Genomic DNA, 23048 nt, shown 5'->3' on the forward strand with positions numbered 1-23048 from the left:
AGACCGCAGCGCACTGAAGCCTGATTGTGGGTACTGACAGCTGCGGTCTCCTGCGGCGGAGACTCGCAGCCCCGCAGGTCAGGACCCGCTCCATGCAGAACACAGTGAGTCCTGATCGTGGGCACATACCCTAAGAGTCAGTATGTGGTGGTGTGAAGCATTACCACCCAATACACTTTTCCATTTGGAGACTCTGGTGAATATTTGTCTTCACTATGGTTTCCAAACTAGTGTTACATGTTGGATAAACCCTTCTCTAGTCCTGTGTATTCTGACAACACTGCTCTATAGACATATCAGGTTTTTTTTTGTTTTTTTTTTATATGTACAGTATTTATAGTGAAGCTCCTCTTGTACTATCATCACATATAGAGGCCCCCTGAAAAGTAATTACATATGGCCTAAGATAATTACACTGACACTGGGGGTACAGGATAACGACACTGACACTGGGGGTACAGGATAATGACACTGACACTGGGGGTACAGGATAATGACACTGACACTGGAGGTACAGGATAATGACACTCGGGGTACAGGATAATGACACTGACACTGGGGGAACAGGATAATAACACTGACACTGGGGGTACAGGATAATGACACTGACACTGGAGGTACAGGATAATGACACTGGGGGTACAGGATAATGACACTGACACTGGGGGTACAGGATAATAACACTGACACTGGGGTTACATGATAATGACACTGACACTGGAGGTACAGGATAATGACACTGACACTGGGAGTACAGGATAATGACACTGACACTGGGGGTACAGGATAATGATAATCACACTGGGGGTACAGGATAATGACACTGACAATGGGGGTACAGGATAATGATAATGACACTGGGGGTACAGGATAATGACACTGACACTGGGGGTACAGGATAATGACACTGACACTGGGGGTACAGGATAATGACACTGACACTGGGGGTACAGGATAATGACACTGACACTGGAAGTACAGGATAATGACACTGACACTGGAGGTACAGGATAATGACACTGACACTGGAGGTACAGGATAATGACACTGACACTGGGGGTACAGGATAATGACACTGACACTGGAGGTACAGGATAATGACACTGACACTGGGGGTACAGGATAATGTCACTGACACTTGGGGTACAGGATAATGTCACTGACACTTGGGGTACAGGATAATGACACTGACACTGGGGTACAGGATAATAACACTGGGGGTACAGGATAATGTCACTGACACTTGGGGTACAGGATAATGACACTGAAACTGGGGGTACAGGATAATGACACTGGAGGTACAGGATAATGCCACTGACATTGGGGGTACAGGATAATGCCACTGACACTGGGGGTACAGGATAATGACACTGACACTGGGGGTACAGGATAATGACACTGCCCCCGGGGTACAGGATAATGACACTGACACTGGGGGTACAGGATAATGACACTGACACTGGGGGTACAGGATAATGACACTGACACTGGGGGTACAGGATAATGACACTGACACTGGGGGTACAGGATAATGACACTGATAATGTCCCCTGCTCTGATCCCCGGCTCACCTGCCACGCGCCCCGCTCTCCAGCCGCCATGTCCTGCACTCCCCAGGCCTCCTGGTCCCCGCTCCCGGCGCCCGTCGGTTTCCCAGCCCCAGCCCGGCTCTGCTGCTTCCTCATCTCAGCTTCCTGCTCTGGCTTCTGGCACCCGGGCCGCGCGCATGCGCATTAGGGCGCGCGCGCGGTCATTGACCCTTTCTTAAAGGGCCAGCGTCCACTGACAGGAAATGAAGCACACAGGTACAGGGTATAAAGGGGTTTAGTGTCCAAGTGGGCGGGGCCTGTTCTTCGTGTTTCCCAAGCTAGGAGTCAGGTCTCCTTGTGTTCCTGTGAGATACTCACCTCTCTCTCTTCTAGAGCCGATCCTGTCTTGCCATCCGGTCCTGCCGAATCCCGAACACCGAACGCTGTCTATCTGCCATCCTGACCGTTCGTACCATCTCTGATCCCTGCGGTGACCCGTCATCTCGCTCCAACGGTTCCGGACTCCGCATGACATCATCTCGGCTTCCGAACCTGAGCTCCGTCACCCGGACTACCATCAGTGACTCCGTGGTCCCAGGGACTTCACCATTATACTCGTGTGCTCGGACTGTCCTGTTACCTGTAGTGCTCCAGCTACCGGACCCCTTACCATCATCAAGGAGTTCGGCCCAGTGGATCCACCTCCTGGGTCTGCCCGTCCACCTGGCCCTAACAGTAAGAACAGGCCATGGATCCCGCTGCAGCACTAGCAGCCTTACAGGAGGAACTCTCACGCCAGCGTGAGACTCAGACCCGCATGCTGCAATTCATGTCTTCTGTGGACGCCCGCCTGAACACGCTACAAGCGTCAGTGACATCTTCAGCATCTCGGGCTTCCACTAGTCAATCCACGGCTCCAGCTCTCGTGGCAGCCTCTTCGGATGCTTCCAGACTTCGTTTGGCCTCACCACCCCGGTACGCCGGAGATCCCAAGACCTGCAGGGGATTCCTAAACCAATGCTCCCTCCATTTCACGCAGCTGCCGCATTTGTTTGCCTCCGACCAAGCCAAGGTCGCCTTCATCATGTCCCATCTAGAGGGTGAGGCACTGGCGTGGATGAACCCCTTGTGGGAAAAGGAGGATCCGGTGACCAAGAACATCCAAGAGTTCCTGCAGGCTTTTCGTGGCACCTTTGACGAGCCCGGACGCGCCTCCGCGTCTGCCTCATCTCTTCTCCGGTTACGTCAGGGGACTCTGACGGTGGGTCAATACGCCATCCGTTTTCGCACCTTGGCATCGGAACTCGGGTGGAACAACGAGGCCCTAACCGCCGCCTTCTGGGAAGGACTCTCGGGTCGAATTAAAGACGAGCTGGCTGGTCGTGACGTACCGTCCACCCTGGATGCCCTGATTACCCTAGCGACTCGAGTGGACATTCGCTTTCAGGAGCGATCCAAAGAGGTGTCCCGTGAGAGACGTCCAGTACGGCATTCCTCTCCTCCGCAGAAGCCCGCCGTACTCCAGTCAACGGCATCTGGTGTCTCCGTCCACGAGCCCATGCAGATCGACCGCGTGCGGCAGTCTGAACAACGTCGAGCAGAGCGGCTCGCCAAGGGCCTCTGCTTCTACTGCGGAGAGGGCACACACCTGCTACGCTCCTGTCCAGAGAGGCCGGGAAACTCCAAAGCCTAGGGTTGGTAGGAGAGGCCACCCTAGGTGCTGGGACTCTCTCAGACCCGGTTACATGGACTGTGCAAGTGACAACGGGAGAGACGCGGTTCACGGCTGAGGCATACCTCGATTCTGGGGCAGCAGGCAATTTCATCCAGCAGGCCACGGTGGACAAGTACCAGGTGCCTGTTACTCCACTCAACAAACCCCTAGTAATTGCCTCTGTGGATGGGAGACCCCTCTCTGACACCATCTCCTGGATCACCAAGCCGGTCGAACTGCGTATCGGTGCCCTGCACACCGAGAACATCGCTCTCTACGTCCTCCCACACATGTCCCATCAAATCCTGCTGGGACTTCCCTGGTAACGGACGCACGAACCATCCGTCAGCTGGGGCACTGGTGAAATCACCCGATGGGGCTCTTCTTGCCATGAGAACTGTCTGAAGACCATACAACCCATCCGGCGACCTCCGGTTCCATAGTCCCTACCGGGACTGCCCTCGGCCTACTGGTCCTTCGCGGACGTCTTTGATAAAAAGGAGTCAGAGGTACTTCCGCCACATCGTCCTTACGATTGTGCCATCGACCTGCTCCCGGGAACTATACCACCTCGAGGACGGATATATCCACTGTCTCCAGCCGAAACAAGGGCCATGTCTACTTACATCACAGAGAGCCTGGCAAGGGGATTCATTCGGAGATCCTCCTCTCCTGCTGGAGCAGGTTTCTTCTTCGTGAAGAAGAAAGAAGGCGACTTACGCCCATGCATAGACTACCGGGGATTGAACCAAATCACCGTGAAAAACAAGTACCCCCTGCCGCTCATCCCCGAATTGTTTGATCGGCTTAGAGGAGCTCGTGTGTTCACCAAGTTGGATCTTCGGGGTGCCTACAACCTGGTCCGCATCCGCTCTGGGGACGAATGGAAGACCGCGTTCAATACTCGCCATGGGCACTATGAATACTGCGTGATGCCCTTCGGCCTGTGTAACGCACCAGCGGTCTTTCAAGAATTGGTGAACGACGTTTTCCGGAACCTTCTCTACGTCTGTGTGGTGGTGTATCTGAATGATATCCTTGTCTTCTCTCCGGACCTCCAGACCCACAGAGAGAACGTGCAGCTGGTTCTACAAAGACTGAGAGAGAATCGTCTGTACGCCAAGTATGAGAAGTGTGTCTTCGACCAGTCTTCTCTCCCCTTCCTGGGTTACCTCATCTCCGATACCGGACTGCAGATGGATCCGAAGAAGGTCTCCTCCATTCTCAACTGGCCTCCTCCTTCTGGACTGAAGGCAATCCAACGCTTTCTGGGATTCGCCAACTATTACCGCCAGTTCATCCCTCATTTCTCTGCTCTGACTGCTCCTCTCTCCGCCTTGACCAAGAAGGGGGCTAATCCAAAGGATTGGTCACCTGCGGCCGACGCCGCGTTTGGCTCTCTGAAGCGGGCATTTGCCTCCTCTCCTGTACTCCACCGTCCGGAGTTAAACCGCCAGTTCACCTTGGAGGTGGATGCCTCCTCCTCGGGAGCCGGAGCAGTGCTCATGCAGAAGTCCTCCTCCGGGAAGATGGTGACTTGCGGTTTCTTCTCCAAGAGCTTCTCAGCGCCCGAACGCAACTACACCATCGGTGACCGAGAGCTATTGGCAGTCAAACTGGCTCTGGAAGAATGGCGCTACCTTCTGGAAGGAGCAGTGTACCCCGTTATTATTTACACGGACCACAAGAACCTGGAATACCTGCGGTCTGCTCAGCGACTGAACCCACGGCAAGCCAGGTGGTCCTTGTTCTTTGCCAGATTCGATTTCCAGCTCCATTTCCGACCCGCGGACAAGAATGTACGCGCTGATGCCTTGTCCAGGTCTTTCATGCCCATGGAGCAGGAGGAGGAGACATCCCAACCCATCATCTGTCCTAGTAAAATCATTCCGGTGGCCCCTGTCACCCTGGCCCAGATACCGCCCGGGAAGACCTATGTCTCTGAGACTGACAGGCAAAAAGTGTTACACTGGGGCCATGCCTCGAAAACAGCCGGTCATGCTGGTCAGAAGAGAACTTGGAGTGCGATTGTACGTCATTATTGGTGGCCATCCCTTCGCACGGACGTCGCCTCTTTTGTCTCTGCCTGCTCCTCTTGTGCCAGGAACAAGACGGCCAAACACCTGCCATATGGCCGTCTTCTGCCTCTGCCTATACCCTCAGTTCCGTGGCAACACATTGCGATGGACTTTATTACAGACTTGCCATTGTCCTCCGGACACACAGTCATATGGGTCGTGGTGGATCGGTTCTCTAAAATGGCTCATTTCGTCCCTATGGCTGGACTGCCCTCTGCCCAGGAACTCGCGGACGCCTATATACATCACATCTTCCGCTTGCATGGCTTTCCATCACACATTGTGTCCGACAGAGGAACTCAGTTCACCTCCCGCTTCTGGAGGGCTCTCTGCAAACATCTGGGAGTGACTCTGGACTTTTCTTCAGCCTACCATCCTCAGTCGAACGGCCAAGTGGAACGGGTCAATCAGATATTGACCTCCTTCTTACGTCACTACGTCAACGCCCATCATGACGACTGGTCCACGCTTCTTCCTTGGGCTGAATTCTCCCATAATCACCACGTCAGTGAGTCCTCCTCCAGCTCTCCCTTCCATGTCGTTTACGGATTTCAGCCTACTGTCCCATTGCCTGTATCCTCTTCCTCGGATGTCCCTGCTGCTGATGCTGTAGCCCGTGACTTTACAACCATTTGGGACTCTGTTAAGGCGTCCCTTGCACGTGCCTCCCTGCGGATGAAGAGACACGCAGACAAGAGACGTCTGGACCCTCCGTGTTTCTCTCCTGGAGATCTTGTCTGGCTTGCTTCCAAGTACGTCCGATTGAAGATACCATCCTACAAGCTGGGACCTCGCTACATCGGGCCGTTTAAAGTCCTCAGCAAGATCAATGAGGTCTCCTACAAGCTGCAGCTCCCAGTCACGAAGAGGATACCCAATTCCTTCCACGTCTCCCTGCTCAAGCCGGTTGTCCTTGGTCCCTTCTCCGCTGCTGCCAGTTCGGCTCCTCCTCCTATTGCCGATGACGACATCTATGCGGTAAGGGATATCGTGGCCATGAAGACCGTACGGGGTCGACAGTTCTTCCTGGTGGACTGGGCAGGGTATGGTCCTGAGGATAGGTCCTGGGAGCCCCGGGAGAATGTGGGCACTCCTCTGATCCGTGCCTTCCTGTCCCGGTTGCGGGGAAGGGGGTGTGGGGGGGGGGGTACTGTCACGCTCCACGGGTCCCCTGCTCTGATCCCCGGCTCACCTGCCACGCTCCCCGCTCTCCAGCCGCCATGTCCTGCACTCCCCAGGCCTCCTGGTCCCCGCTCCCGGCGCCCGTCGGTTTCCCAGCCCCAGCCCGGCTCTGCTGCTTCCTCATCTCAGCTTCCTGCTCTGGCTTCTGGCACCCGGGCCGCGCGCATGCGCATTAGGGCGCGCGCGCGGTCATTGACCCTTTCTTAAAGGGCCAGCGTCCACTGACAGGAAATGAAGCACACAGGTACAGGGTATAAAGGGGTTTAGTGTCCAAGTGGGCGGGGCCTGTTCTTCGTGTTTCCCAAGCTAGGAGTCAGGTCTCCTTGTGTTCCTGTGAGATACTCACCTCTCTCTCTTCTAGAGCCGATCCTGTCTTGCCATCCGGTCCTGCCGAATCCCGAACACCGAACGCTGTCTATCTGCCATCCTGACCGTTCGTACCATCTCTGATCCCTGCGGTGACCCGTCATCTCGCTCCAACGGTTCCGGACTCCGCATGACATCATCTCGGCTTCCGAACCTGAGCTCCGTCACCCGGACTACCATCAGTGACTCCGTGGTCCCAGGGACTTCACCATTATACTCGTGTGCTCGGACTGTCCTGTTACCTGTAGTGCTCCAGCTACCGGACCCCTTACCATCATCAAGGAGTTCGGCCCAGTAGATCCACCTCCTGGGTCTGCCCGTCCACCTGGCCCTAACAGACGGCCGCTGTGTCGGAGCGGGGCTGAGCAGCTCCTCAGCCTCCTGTCACCGGCCGCACTGTTCACATGTACGCGCGTCTGAAGGATGCACGTACATTTGAATAGCGCGCGGTGCAGGACCTACGGTGAGGCACATGACTGTCTGTGATGTCACCACAGGTCCTTCTGCACCCGCAAAAACTGCAACGATAGTACAGAACTTGTGCTATTGCTGCAGTTTGTAATTGAAAGGCTGGGGGGCCCTAAGAGCGTGGGAGGGGGGCCCATCAGAGCATCGGGGCCCTGCCCAGTCTGCCGCACATAACGCCGGACGTGAAAAACCGGCGGCCCCGCGGCGCTGTACACAGCTCCCCACTAATTAAGGCACAGGGGCCCACTGAGGGCCCGAGGCCTACCGGGGGATTCCCCAGTACCCCGGCTGGCCAGACCGAGCCTGGATGCACCTATCAGTTATTATGCCTCCGCGGCACTGACAAAATGCTAGTGGCAGGGCAAGCCAACACCTCCAAGGTATAGAAGGACAGTTCATGCTATGTGTACAGCTTGGATACCCAATAGTTATATGGCACAGAGGAATCATGGAGAATACCAGTATGGTCAGCTAGATACTCCTTCATCATCTTCCGAAACTTTTCCCTCCTTGTCAGAGTACTCCATGCATCAGGGTCTAATGAAACTGTCCCAAACTTTTGATAGTCTTCACACCAATATTCCAGGCAGTCACTCCTTCTTTTTGTGGTGCACAAGTAATGGATTGGCAGACACAATGTTTAAGAAGTATATTGCTCTTTTGAAAATATGGAAATGAAAATAAATTACAAATAAGAAGAATTAACTTGTAAGTGCTGATTGTTAAGAAGCTTCTTAGACCCTTGACAGTGTTTCCCTGCCTCTGCTGGACCTGGTGTGTGTCTCCCTCGTCTCTACTTCATGGTTGTCAATGGAACTATGACCTCAGCCACCAGTGATGTTAGATGAGAATTTTTGTACTAATTGTTCAACTAGGGCCTTCTGGTATTGCACCATGTTCCTGTTCCTAGCCCTAGCCACTGCAGGAAGGATAGATGGAAAGTTCTTCTTATTGTGATGGGTGAACCACCATTAATCATTGTTTGCCCAAAAGCGTATAATGTACGGGTCACAGGAAAGACAGAGTTAAAAGAAAAAGGTTTTGGTACCGTGTTAGCCAGTTGAAAAATGATTGATTGCTCTCCGTGAGAGAAACAAAATTAAAATTTTGTAGTTGTGATAAAAGGTATCACAACTACAAAATTTTAATTTTGTTTCTCTCACGGAGAGCAATCAATCAGGAAAGACAGAAGAACATAAAGTCAGCCATGTGTGCCAGACTCTCAACAGGCAAGACTTCCCTGTCCCCACCAGGAGAATGACTTTCCATCTCCCCCTCCCTCTCCTCCTCCTCCTCATCAGGCCATCTACGCTGAACAACAACATTTGTAATATGGAGTTCCAGTGCATGGGGACATCAGTTTTTGAGCTGGAACTTGCAAGCGCTGCCAGTCCTGCGGCAGCTGTAGTTGACTTGCAGAAATGGGTGCACAAGTGGCGTATCTTTACTAGTGATGAGCGAGCATGCTTGTTACTACTCGGTACTCGCACGAGTATCACTGTACTCGGGCTACTCGGCGGGGACCGAGTAATCTCGCGATACTCGTGCTGTACTCGTGGTCTTCATCCCTGCATGTTGGCGCTCTTTTGAGAGCCAGCCCTCATGCAGGGATTGGCTGGCAGACCACTGCAATGCCACAGCCCTGTTAGTTGTGGAATTGCAGTGATTGGCCGGCCCGCACAGCGTGACCGAGCCTTTATACCGGCCGGCGCGCTGTGCTCTGCTCACAGCCATCCAGACAGTCAGTGCAGGGAGAGTGTCGCTGCTTCAGGGAAAGGTTTGCGGCCCTTTATAGCTATTTCCGTAGCAGGGCTGCAAACAGTGTGACCAAAAGTCCTTCTCAGGACTATTGTAGTTGTATACAGGCAGGCAGGGTATAGCCAGGTCGGAGTACAGTAGCAGAGTCCTTCTCAGGACTATTGTTGCTGTATACAGGCAGGGTATAGACAGGTCGGAATACAGGCTAGTGACCAGAAGAGTCCTTGTTAGGACTATTGTAGCAGTATACAGGCAGGCAGGCAGGGTATATAGCCATTCCTAGTGGTGACCGTATACCAGCCTTCATCATATCTGGGGCTGGTGTACACAGTCTAAAACAGTCCAGATAGTGTCAGACTTCTCAGTAATTTTTGCTCCTAAAAACCTGTTAGGTTCTTAGTGCGTCCGTGCTTGCATTTAAAAACCGCACGTGTGTGCCTGTCGGTGGCAGCGTACAGGTGCACTTGTGTGCGTTTTTACCAAACTATTATATAACGCACAAGTGTAGTGCATAATACACGTCAGTCAGCAGTGGCTGATAGTGTCAGAGTTCTCATTAATTTTTGCTCCTAAAACCTGTTAGGTTCTTAGTGCGTCCGTGCTTGCATTTAAAAACCGCACGTGTGTGCCTGTCGGTGGCAGCGTACAGGTGCACGATTTGCACAAACTTGGATATAACGCCCAAGTCTAGTGAATACACGTCAGCACAGCATTGCAAAATGCGCAAGGGCGTTGGCAAGGAACAAGGAAGTGGACGTGATGGTGGTGCAGGCAGAGGCCGAGGTCGTGGGCAAGCTCTAATTTCGCCACAACAAAGGGCCACATCTAGTCGCTCGCACGTCCTGTCCCAAATTCTTGGGGACCGCAGCAGTACACCGCTCTTGAACCAAGACCAGTGTCAACAGGTTGTTAGTTGGATAGCGGATAATGCTTCCAGTCAGATTGGCACCACCACAAACACTCTGTCTTCCACACGTTCAAGTGTCAGTAGCCGTGATACTGCACCACACATTTCAGAACCTGATCCTCCTTCCTACCACAAGGCTGAGTACACGTCCTCGGACATTAATGATCCCACACTTGGACACTCGGAAGAGCTGTTCACGTTTCCATTCGCACATTCTGGCCTCTCGCCAGCTAATGTTGAAGTGGGTCATGAGGAGATCGTATGTACAGATGGCCAAATATTTGAGCAGCCACGTTCTCACGAAGTTGGCAACGTGTCTCAACAAGGGGTGGACGAGGATGAGACACAATTGTCAGGAAGTCAGGAGGAGGAGCAGGGTGCGGAAGAGGAAGACGATGTGGTGGATGATCCAGTAACTGACCCAACCTGGCAGGAGGATATGCAGAGCGAGGACAGCAGTGCACAGGGGGAGGGAGGTGTAGCATCCCAACAGGCAGTAAGAAGCAGGGTGGTGGCTCCAGGCAGAAGTCAGGCAACCGTTCCCCGGAACAACAACACGACACAAGGTGCCTGTACAAATGTTAGGTCTTCCCGAGTCTGGCAGTTTTTTAAGTTGGCTCCAGATGATTCTAAAAAGGCCATTTGTAACACCTGCCGTGCCAGCATCAGCAGGGGTACCAAAACTAGCAGCCTGACCACCACCAGCATGATCAGGCACATGTCAGCCAAGCACCCGACTTTGTGGGAAGTACAACAGAGTCGAGGAGCAGTGCTTGCTGATGTCACTGCTACGTCTTCGCTGGTTGTGCATGCGAGCCAATCCCCTGTCCATGCTGCCTGCGAACAAGCCTCCTCCGGTCCTGCACCTGCAGTTGCCTACGCAGAAATAACACCATCATCAAGCACGTCCTTGTCCCAGCGCAGCGTTCAGTTATCCATTCAGCAAACCTTTGAACGCAGGCGCAAATACACTGCCAACACCCCACATGCCACAGTTCTAAATGCTAACATTTCGCGACTGCTTGCGCTGGAAATGTTGCCTTTTAGGCTGGTGGAGACAGAAGCATTCCGCGACCTGATGGCGGCAGCTGTCCCACGTTACTCGGTCCCCAGCCGCCACTATTTCTCCCGGTGTGCCGTCCCCGCGTTGCATAACCACGTGTCACAAAACATCACACGTGCCCTGAACAACGCTGTTTCACCCAAAGTCCACCTAACCATAGACACGTGGACAAGTGCTTGTGGGCAAGGCCGCTACATCTCGTTGACGGCACACTGGGTTAATATTGTGGAAGCTGGGACCCAGTCTGAGCGAGGGACGGAACACGTCCTTCCCACACCAAGGTTTGCAGGCCCTACCTCAGTCAGTGTTTCACCCACACTCTACAGCTCCGGAATGTCATGCTCTTCAGCCTCCTCCTCCTGCGCATCCTCATCCACTGTACCCTCCACACCAGTCCCAAGCTGGAAGCACTGCAGCACTGCCTCGGCGAAGCGGCAACAGGCTGTGCTGAAGCTAATCTGCATAGGTGACAAACCCCACAATGCAGAAGAGGTGTGGACAGCTCTGAAACAGCAGGCAGATCACTGGCTCACACCTCTGAACCTAAAGCCAGGAAAGGTCCTGTGTGACAATGGCCGGAACCTGGTGGCAGCTTTGAGGCGAGGCCAGCTGACACATGTTCCATGCGTGGCCCATGTGCTCAACCTCGTGGTTCAGCGGTTTCTAAAGTCATACCCAGAGCTGTCTGATCTGCTGGTAAAAGTTCGCCGCCTGTCTGCACATTTTCGAAAGTCACCTACTGCTTCAGCGCCGTTTGCATCTTCCGGCTCACAGACTGGTGTGTGATGTCCCCACGCGTTGGAATTCAACTCTGCACATGTTGGTCAGGATATGTGAGCAGAAGAGGGCAGAAGAGGGCAGTTGTTGAGTACCTGCATCACCTAAGCCGTCGGGAAATGGGTCAAACTCCACACATAACACCTGAGGAGTGGAGATGGATGTCCGACCTATGTACCATCCTCCAAAACTTTGAGGACTCCACCAAGATGGTGAGTGGTGATGACGCCATTATTAGCGTCACCATACCGCTACTCTGCCTTCTAAAACGGTCTCTGCTCAAAACCAAACATGATGCATTGCAGGCGGAGCGCGATGAGTTGCAGCAAGAAACAGTAGTGGGTGTGGGTGATAACACACAGCCCAGCCTCGTCTCATCACAACGTGCAGTGGAGGACTATGACGAGGAGGAGGATGAAGACATGGAGCAAATCTCCGGCCAAATTGAGGATATGACATGCACACCAGTCATATCCTCGGTTCAGTGTGGCTGGCCAGAGGACAGGGTAGATGAGGAGGAGGAGGAGGAGGAGGACAGCATGTTCAGTCATCGTGTTGGTCAGGCTACTGAAGTCCTGGCTCTTAAGAGTCTGGCGCACATGGCTGACTTTATGGTAAGCTGCCTGTCTCGTGACCCTCGCGTTAAGAACATCTTGGCCGACAATCATTACTGGTTGGTAACACTGTTAGACCCACGCTACAAGGAGAACTTTATGTCTCTTATTCCCGAGGCGGAGAGGTCAACCAAAATGCAGCAGTTCCGGAAGGCCATAGTCACGGAAGTAGGCAAAGCATTCCCCCTCACAAAACGCTAGCGGCATAGGTCAGGAATCAGTGGACAACCAAGGCGTACAGCCGAGAGAGGCACAAGTCCAATCCGCCAGAGGTAGGGGAACAGTCTTTAAGATGTGGGACAGTTTTCTCAGCCCCTCACGTACCACAGCCCCTGAGGTGCGGGGTAGTGCCACAAGAAATCCTAAGTTTGCCCAGATGCTCAAGGAGTACCTTGCAGATCGAACAACTGTACTCCGACATTCCTCTGTGCCTTACAATTATTGGGTATCCAAGGTGGACACGTGGCATGAATTGGCTCTCTACGCCTTGGAAGTCCTGGCCTGCCCTGCCGCTAGCGTTTTGTCAGAGCGTGTTTTTAGTGCCGCAGGTGGAATCATTACAGATAAACGCACCCGCCTGTCAACTGAAAATGCTGATAGGCTGACTCTGATCAAGATAAACAAGGGTTGGATTGGGCCAGACTTCACCACACCACCAGCAATTTAAAGTTTGTAACGGGAATTTGCCATGTACCTCCAGTCACCCATGGGTACACACTTCTGGACTTTGGATAATCGCTGGACTGCTCCTCCTTCTCCTCATGCGCCACCATGATGACCGTTACAAGAGTTAGGCCTTTGTTTCAGGTATACCCCCAGTGGTAAATTTTTTCGCCCATTCTTTGCAGAATGGACATTACAACGACAGGAGACCCGCTCCTTTGCAATGGGAACAATGTTTTGAGGCCCTCATGCACGTCTCTATCCAGGGACAACGTGGAGCCTCCCAATTTTTGGCTGCCCTGCCTAAGGGCTATACTACAATAGACCCACTTCCTTCCAATGGGCACTTCAGGTTTACAGGCCCTCATGCACGTCTCTATCCAGGGACAACGTGGAGCCTCCCAATTTTTGGCTGCCCTGCCTAAGGGCTATACTACAATAGACCCACTTCCTTCCAATGGGCACTTCAGGTTTACAGGCCCTCTTGCACGTCTCTATCCAGGGACAACGTGGAGCCTCCCAATTTTTGGCTGCCCTGCCTAAGGGCTATACTACAATAGACCCACTTCCTTCCAATGGGCACGTCAGGTTTACAGGCCCTCATGCACGTCTCTATCCAGGGACAACGTGGAGCCTCCCAATTTTTGGCTGCCCTGCCTAAGGGCTATACTACAATAGACCCACTTCCTTCCAATGGGCACTTCAGGTTTACAGGCCCTCATGCACGTCTCTATCCAGGGACAACGTGGAGCCTCCCAATTTTTGGCTGCCCTGCCTAAGGGCTATACTACAATAGACCCACTTCCTTCCAATGGGCACTTCAGGTTTACAGGCCCTCATGCACGTCTCTATCCAGGGACAATGTGGAGCCTCCCAATTTTTGGCTGCCCTGCCTAAGGGCTATACTACAATAGACCCACTTCCTTCCAATGGGCACTTCAGGTTTACAGGCCCTCTTGCACGTCTCTATCCAGGGACAACGTGGAGCCTCCCAATTTTTGGCTGCCCTGCCTAAGGGCTATACTACAATAGACCCACTTCCTTCCAATGGGCACTTCAGGTTTACAGGCCCTCATGCACGTCTCTATCCAGGGACAACGTGGAGCCTCCCAATTTTTGGCTGCCCTGCCTAAGGGCTATACTACAATAGACCCACTTCCTTCCAATGGGCACTTCAGGTTTACAGGCCCTCATGCACGTCTCTATCCAGGGACAACGTGGAGCCTCCCAATTTTTGGCTGCCCTGCCTAAGGGCTATACTACAATAGACCCACTTCCTTCCAATGGGCACTTCAGGTTTACAGGCCCTCTTGCACGTCTCTATCCAGGGACAACGTGGAGCCTCCCAATTTTTGGCTGCCCTGCCTAAGGGCTATACTACAATAGACCCACTTCCTTCCAATGGGCACTTCAGGTTTACAGGCCCTCATGCACGTCTCTATCCAGGGACAACGTGGAGCCTCCCAATTTTTGGCTGCCCTGCCTAAGGGCTATACTACAATAGACCCACTTCCTTCCAATGGGCACTTCAGGTTTACAGGCCCTCTTGCACGTCTCTATCCAGGGACAACGTGGAGCCTCCCAATTTTTGGCTGCCCTGCCTAAGGGCTATACTACAATAGACCCACTTCCTTCCAATGGGCACGTCAGGTTTACAGGCCCTCATGCACGTCTCTATCCAGGGACAACGTGGAGCCTCCCAATTTTTGGCTGCCCTGCCTAAGGGCTATACTACAATAGACCCACTTCCTTCCAATGGGCACTTCAGGTTTACAGGCCCTCATGCACGTCTCTATCCAGGGACAACGTGGAGCCTCCCAATTTTTGGCTGCCCTGCCTAAGGGCTATACTACAATAGACCCACTTCCTTCCAATGGGCACTTCAGGTTTACAGGCCCTCATGCACGTCTCTATCCAGGGACAACGTGGAGCCTCCCAATTTTTGGCTGCCCTGCCTAAGGGCTATACTACAATAGACCCACTTCCTTCCAATGGGCACTTCAGGTTTACAGGCCCTCATGCACGTCTCTATCCAGGGACAACGTGGAGCCTCCCAATTTTTGGCTGCCCTGCCTAAGGGCTATACTACAATAGACCCACTTCCTTCCAATGGGCACTTCAGGTTTACAGGCCCTCATGCACGTCTCTATCCAGGGACAACGTGGAGCCTCCCAATTTTTGGCTGCCCTGCCTAAGGGCTATACTACAATAGACCCACTTCCTTCCAATGGGCACTTCAGGTTTACAGGCCCTCATGCACGTCTCTATCCAGGGACAACGTGGAGCCTCCCAATTTTTGGCTGCCCTGCCTAAGGGCTATACTACAATAGACCCACTTCCTTCCAATAGGCACTTCAGGTTTACAGGCCCTCATGCACGTCTGTATGCAGGGTCATTGGTGAACCTCACAATTTTGGAGTGCCCTGGCAAAGGAAAATACTACAAAGACTCAGTTCCTCAAAATGGGCACATTAGACTCAGAGGCCTTTATGTACGTCTCTTCTCAGGGACATCGGAGTGCCACACAATGTTTTACGTAAAATCTTTCATGTATTGATCTCAAAAAGTAACATACATTAGCTCTATCTCACTATTGGGTATGTGCCCTTAACATTTCCGCCATGAAAATTCATTTTGGTGTCATTTTGGAAGGTTTTCTGGTGAGTCCGTAAAAATGGCGTAAAACGCAGACAAAATTGTTCACAGCTGTGACTTTTGAGTGATAAATGCTTCAAGGGGTCTTCCCCATGCTGTTGCCATGTCATTTGAGCACTCTTCTGAGACTTTTTTGCCATTTTTAGGGTTTCTACATGCTGCCGGTGGTCATTTCACAAAAATACTCGGGTCTCCCATAGGATAACATTGGGCTCGGTGCTCGGGCCGAGTACACGAGTATCTTGGGATGCTCGGCCCGAGCCTCGAGCACCCGAGCTTTTTAGTACTCGCTCATCACTAATCTTTACATGTTGCTCAGGCAAATCTGGTTAGGTTTTCAGAAACCATAGAACCACTAAGTTGAGCACTTGGGCCAGACATGGTACATGTGCAAGCTTGCTAATCTTCGGAGCCGCCACCAATTTAGGACCATTATCACACATGACTATTCTTGGTTGTAGATTCAGTGGTGAACAGATCTGTCTTGCCTGTTAAACATTTCAACAACTCTGCAGCAGTGTGCTGTTAGTCACCTAAAGAAATTAGTTTCAGCAGAGAATGTTGTCACTTCATTGAGGCAGTGCTGCTTTGTCTCCAGCTTGCCACTGATAGACGCAATAATTTGGAGTTGGAAAATGAGGAAGAGGTGCAGAAACTGGTGTAGGATGTGAGGAAAATCCTGATGGAACTAAGATTCTCTATTGTAGGTGTCAGTAGTGTGCCGCCCCCGTGACAGCCGACGGGCTGCTCGGACCCGGATCCGCAGTGGCTCAAGGGGTCTCCGGATACAAGGCAGGGTCGCGTGGCTACCTCGGAAATAAAAAGGGGGAAATGTGTTTTGGGTGGTGAATGGGATAATGTTCGTGACGCCACTCACGGTGTGTGGTAATGTGAGAGACCACAGCTGCAGGTTGGGGAGCCCGGTGACGATGTTAAAGCAGCAGGATGTTTAACCCCTCCATGGGTAGGGGCCTGGTGTCCCGGGGCCCGGTGATGGGATGGAGTGGGGAACTCGTCGGGGGTGAAGGGATATCGGGTACTCACACAGTCCAAAATCACTGACGCTGACACCAGGTAAACCAAACTCTTGAATGCTCTGTTTCTCTTGGTTGAGCACGCTGGGTCCGTGCCCCTTTGGTGTTGCTGGTTGGTCTGAAGCCTTGTCCCTTGGTACTGTGTGTAACTTGGTGGATCTCTTTCGCCTAAGACTACTCGGGTCCCGCTCACCTGCGTGGCTAGCAAGGTGAGCCTGCTCTCAGGGTTCACGCTTGGGATTTACTGGACGATTTTGGGAAGTCCTATCTCCCTCGTTGCGCTAGTACCCCGATTCTGGAGAGGGTGGGGAACGGTTCCTGAAGACTCCGTTCCCATCGGGTGAATTACTGGGCTGCTACTTCCCAGCCTAGGGTCCGCGTACCCTGTTGTGCGCTGGCCCCTGCCCGGTTGTAGCACAAGGCAGCCGGCCTGCTCTTTGTAGCAGCACCGTGCCCCCTGTCACTACCCCCTGCGACCGGGGTTCCAGCTCCTTCTGGCTAGGCCAACGTCTGGCACCTGGGATGGGTACAGGAGCCCAGCTCCACAGCGTGACTTGTCACTGCTGTCTCACTGCTCAACTCTACTCCTCTCAACTACTGACATCTCTGCCCTCCCTCTTCCATCCCCCATCTGGGTGTCCCTATTCCCCTCAGGCTGCCCAATGGGTGGTTGATGGGTGTGGTGCAGAGTGTTCCTCAGGATTTATGTACACCTGTTGGTAGCAACACCAAATTGACAGGACCCGTAACCAAGGAGGAGCGGGTACCATGCAGAAGGGCAGATTGAACGGCACCCTTATGACGACTTGATAGGCCAGGGCGTCACAGTATAATGTGTGCCGTCCAATGGTCCGATTCGGTGATGGCCTTCACAAGGTTCACTCAGTGTGCTGTCAGGGATATATATCATTCCTGGCCATAAGCACTTGTCCATGTGTTGGTGATTAAGTGGACCTTCCCAATAACTGTATTGGTCAGGGCAGGGGTAATTTTATGTGCTTGTGTATGGCTGGGATGCCACACTGGGAGAAATAATGACGGCTGTGTACTGAGTGACAGCCGCTACCATCAGGTTGCTGAAACTCTCAGTGCCCACAAACTTAAACCGCAACATTATCAGAGTAAGCAGTCTGGAAATGGGGCCATTTAATGCTGTTTGGGCCTGTGGTTAGGTGGCTGGGTATTTCTTTTTTCCTTTCAAGACCTGGGGTACGGAAAGGAAGTGAACATAGTTGCTAATGGTGGTTGCTAATTTGCAGCGACAGGTGCAGGGCAGGAGGCAATTGCGTCTGCGTCCTGGAGAGGGTATTACCAAACATGTAGCACAGGGCAAGAGGCATTGGTGTCACCCGCAGACACTGATTGCGCAATCATGTGTTCGGACCACCTAGTCGAGTGCTTTGATGACATGTGCCTGAGCATGCTGGAGATAGTCAGACTGGTAGTGGTCAGGCCCCCGCTGATCTCAGCATGGCACAGGTTGCAAATGACCATTCTTTTGTCACCTGTACTTTCTTGAAAAAACCTGGGGAAACACCTAAACCTTGGGAGGGAAACTTAATACATGTGGGTGCTCTGGGGAACGGTTGCCCACCTTCACCCTCTGGCCATCCCATTGCCTCAGTGTTGCAGATCCCTCAAACTTTGCACTGCTGTCCTTGCTCTACTTGCCACCTTCCCAGGTTGAGTCAGAGATTTCATCATCCACTACCTCGTCTTCCTCTTTCCGCACTCTGGTCCTCCTCCTGACTTGTTGACTTAACAACATGTCTTTTTGGCAACTGTGTGTCATCATCATCCACCACTTGAGACAGTAATTGCTATTCCCCACCATCGTCTTCTTCTGACCGTAGCTCCTCAAATATTTGGGCATCACTGCACATGATCTTTTCATGTCCCTCTTGAAATGTGCAAGGCAAGAGGCTAGAAGAAGCAATAATTGGAAAGTAAAGCGTGTGGGATCACTTGCCTCCTGGGACTTACCATGGTGGGAGAAAAGAGGATCAGGTAGAGGATTATGTGGTCCAGGCTCTTGGCTAGTGAGACTGGACCATGCAAAACACAGGACGATGCAGGGAATCAGACTGGAAGCACTATCTGCTATCCAACCCACCACTTATTCGCACTGTTCTGTTTCCAAGAGTGGATACCTGCAGCCCCCTGCAAAGTGTGACAGGAAGATAAGTCTAGATGGTGAATGTGTTTGTTGTGCTCCTGCAGCAGGCACAGTTAGCTCTTGCCCACGGCCACGGACTCTGAGTGCACTACTATTAGTGGGACGTCCAGTTCCCTGTGCCTTACTGTATGACTTGCTCATTTTAAATTAGGTAATTAGGTATGCAGCTGACAGCAGTATTAATAGGGACTAGAATAGATTAGACTTAGCCCTGAAAAGGACTTTTGGATTTACATTGCAGCAGATGGACTGTAAGGCAAAAATCACTCTCTTTTCTCCAGCAACTCTTCCTACACTAAATGCAGCTATTAGCGGTAATATTTGAGAATAGAGTAAATTATACTTAGCCCTGAAAACAACTTTTGGTTTTACGTTGCAGCAGCAAGGACTGTAAGGGGTACTTTTCACGTTGCGACATCGCTACTGCGATATCGTCGGGGTCAAATCGAGAGTGATGCACATCCGGCGCCGGTAATGACGTCGCAACGTGTAAAGCCTAGAAGCACCGATAAACGATCGCAAAAGTGTCAAAAATCGGTGATCTGTGTAGTGTCGGTCATTTCCATAATTTCGCTGCAGCGACAGGTACGATGTTGTTCCTCGTTCCTGCGGCAGTACACATCGCTGTGTATGAAGCCGCAGGAGCGAGGAACATCTCCTTACCTGTGTCCCGCCTGCAATGAGGAAGGAAGGAGGTGGGCGGGATGTTTACGTCCTGCTCATCTCCGCCCCTCCGCTTCTATTGGCCGCCTGCCGTGTGACGTCGCTGTGACGCCGCACGACCCGCCCCCTTAGGAAGGAGGCAGGTCACCGGCCAAAGCGACGTCATAGGGCAGGTAAGTGCATGTGAAGCTGCCGTAGCGATAATGTTCTCTACGGCAGCTATCACAAGATATCACATCTGCGACGGGGGCGGGGACTATTGCGCTCGGCATCGCTACAATCGGCTTGCGATGTTGCAGCGTGCAAAGTACCCCTAAGGCAATAATTACTTTAATACACTATCCCTTATCCAGCAGCTCTCACTACACTAAATGCAGCTATCAGAGTATTATTAGAGAATAGAATAGATTAGATTTAGCATTGTAAAGGACTTTTGATTTTACCTTGCAGCAGCAATGACTGTAGGGTAATAGTCACTCTAATACACTATCTATTCTCCAGCAGCTCTCCCTACACTAAATTCAGCTATCAGTGGTATTATTAGAGAATAAAATATATTATGTTGAAGCAAGGACTGTAAGGCAATAATCACTAATACACTATCCCTTCCCCAGCAGCTTTTCCTACACTGTTTCCCGGGGAGAGTGAGCCAAATGTTGTGTCACTGTGTATAGACCCAATAATGCAATGCAGCCGGCCAATCACAGTAATGCCAGTAGCCAACATGTCTACGGCATTAACGTGATTGTCAGGTAATTCCTGCATTTTTAGTGGCTGAAAACAGCCACGAAACATGCAGGGTGTATGACGCTCGAGCATGAAGGATACTCGTCCGAGTATAGAGCGAGCCTGAGCATCCTGATGCTCATTCGATCATCGAGCAGTGGGGTGCACGCTTGCCTACTTAATACACATCAGCTGTAGTTTCTGATATTAGCATTTTACCTGGATGCCTTCTCCTGAGAGCGCAGAACAGGCTTGGATCTGCCATGTACGGTCCCGGTAGGTGTGCAGGTTCAGTCCAGCAGCAATCTCTGAAGCAGGAGCAGCAGTCAGTAAGTCTTGTTTGTTTGCAAACACCAGAAGCGGGACACCAAGTAGACTTTCCTCTTCTACCAGTTCTGCCAGCTCCTAAATATAAAAAAGAGTCACAATAGGGTGGTGTTCATACTGTAATCAACATAATAATCCCACACATCATCTGTATGGGAAAATTTAGCTTTCAAGTGAGACAGAGCCATTGGTATTGCTAGGAGTGTGGAAGATTTAGTCCATATTGTTTCATAATATAGTTGCCCATACACATAAGGTAGTCTAAATTCAGACAGTGTCTAAACTTTACATTTAGTATGACCACCCTCCTGTATGGCTATTAAAGTTATTTTTCACAGACAGAGTTGGAGGGGATAAAGCTTTAAGCAAGGTCTATGCAATGACGTGTCATGTAACATTGGGATTGTGGCGTTGCTTTACAACACTGCACTTAAAGGAGTTGTCCGACATAAACTGCAAACATTTTTTAAAGCTAATCTGTGCTGTATTGTCATCTAAAATACCCCTACATATTTTTTTTTTGTTTTTAATGTTTGTTTATTTTGAATTATCTCTTTATTCTTTGCAGCCACTTTGTTTAATGCAGCTTGACTTTTTCCTGTCCTTGGTTGCCAAATCTCACAGTCAGAGCTGGCACCGCTCGGCCTCATTGTCCAGCCCCGCCCTCTGCACACTCAATTGGCTGTCAGTAGTCTGTCCAGCACTGACCTCTACACATAAAGCGGGGGGGATCGGGTGTATGCCACGCTATCACCAGAGGAACCAATGTTGATTATTTAATCTCTTTATTCTTTGTTCAGGTCAACGCATTTCAGAGATCACTGTCTCCTTCATCAGGTAATCAAAGAAACATCAATAATCTACTATAATAAAGAAAGAGCCTATATATACTGTATATACATGTACAGATACGTCAGAGGACCGCCCACTGTATTTCAAATACTGGCAGGATCATCAACTGTTACAATAACGGCAACAAGATTTACAGATTAATTCATCAAATTACAGTTTGAAATATCCTGGAGGTACAGCATTTCGAATTTCCCAACAATATAGACATTAAAAATCAAAAATAAAAATTAAAAGGAAAAAAGGAACTAAAAAAAACCCACAAAAAATTTTGGATGTTATAATGGAAACAAGAGAGTCTAGAACGCAGAGATGTAAAGGGAATCATGGACTTGTAAATCTACCCACAGCCCTATATGGATGTCCAGATGACAAAAAAACCCCCAAATTAATGTTAATAAACTGTGTAAATAAATAAAAATATAATAAAATTATATGAACTGAAAAATTGCGTGTTATTTTAGTGTGTATATGGCATGAATGTACAACGTGAAAAACATTCATACACTGCCGATTTTGCAAGCTTTCACACCAACAAAAAATGGAGAGGTCTGTAATTTTCATCATAGGTACACTTCAACTGTGACAGACAGAATCCCTCCAAAAATCCAGAAAATCACATAGTATAATTTTTAAATAATTAATTTGCATTTTATTGCATAAAATAAGTATTTGATCACCTACCAACCAGCTACAATTCTGACTCTCTCAAACCAGTTATTATTTCTTTAAAAAGCCCTTCTACTCTGCACTAATTACCTGTATTTATTGCATCTGTTTGAACCCGTTACCTGTATAAAACACACATATCCACATAATCAATCACACTTCAACCTCTCCATCATGGCCAAGGCCAAAGAACTCTTAGGACACCAGGGACAAACTTGTAGACCTGCACAAGCTAGGATGAGCTACAAGACAATGGGCAAACAGCTTGGTGAGAAGGCAACAACCGTTGGTGCAATTATTAGAAAATGGAAGAAACACAGGATGATTGTCAATCTTACTCGGTCTGGGGCTTCATGTAAGATCTCAACTTGTGGGGTAAAGGCCACTTTACACACTGCGATATCGGTACCGATATCGCTAGCGCGGGTACCCGCCCCCATCGGTTGTGCGACACGGGCAAATCGCAGCTCGTGGCGCACAACATCGGCCGGACCCGTCACACTACTTACCTGCTCTGCGACGTTGCTGTGACCGGCGAACCGCCTCCTTTCTAAGGGGGCGGTCCGTTTGGCGTCACAGCGACGTCACTAAGCGTCCGCCCAATCAAAGCGGAGGGGCGGAGATGAGCGGGACGTAACATCCCGCCCACCTCTTTCCTTCCGCATTGCGGGCGGCGGCAGGTAAGGAGATGTTCCTCGTTCCTGCGGCGTCACACGGAGCGATGTGTGCTGCCGCAGGAGCTACCGAATTACATCGTACATGCTGTAGCAGCGATATTTGAGAAGGGACCCCCATGTCACCGATGAGCGATTTTGAACGTTTTTGCGACG

At 51.1% G+C, this 23048-nt stretch overlaps 1 protein-coding gene across 3 annotated transcripts in view; it reads right to left on the reverse strand.

The window, feature by feature from the left end:
* The window catches only part of LOC142301281 (ADP-ribosylation factor-like protein 3), a 107100-nt gene that overhangs the window by 19697 nt on the left and 64355 nt on the right, over positions 1–23048 (reverse strand). For all 3 annotated transcript variants that reach the window (XM_075342310.1, XM_075342308.1, XM_075342309.1), the window contains one exon: positions 20593–20778. In XM_075342310.1, coding sequence (XP_075198425.1) covers positions 20593–20778 — 186 coding nt within the window. The remainder of the gene's footprint in view (positions 1–20592; positions 20779–23048) is intronic.

This window comes from Anomaloglossus baeobatrachus, chromosome 4 (genome assembly GCF_048569485.1).
Source record: "Anomaloglossus baeobatrachus isolate aAnoBae1 chromosome 4, aAnoBae1.hap1, whole genome shotgun sequence".
Lineage (NCBI taxonomy): Eukaryota > Metazoa > Chordata > Amphibia > Anura > Aromobatidae > Anomaloglossus > Anomaloglossus baeobatrachus.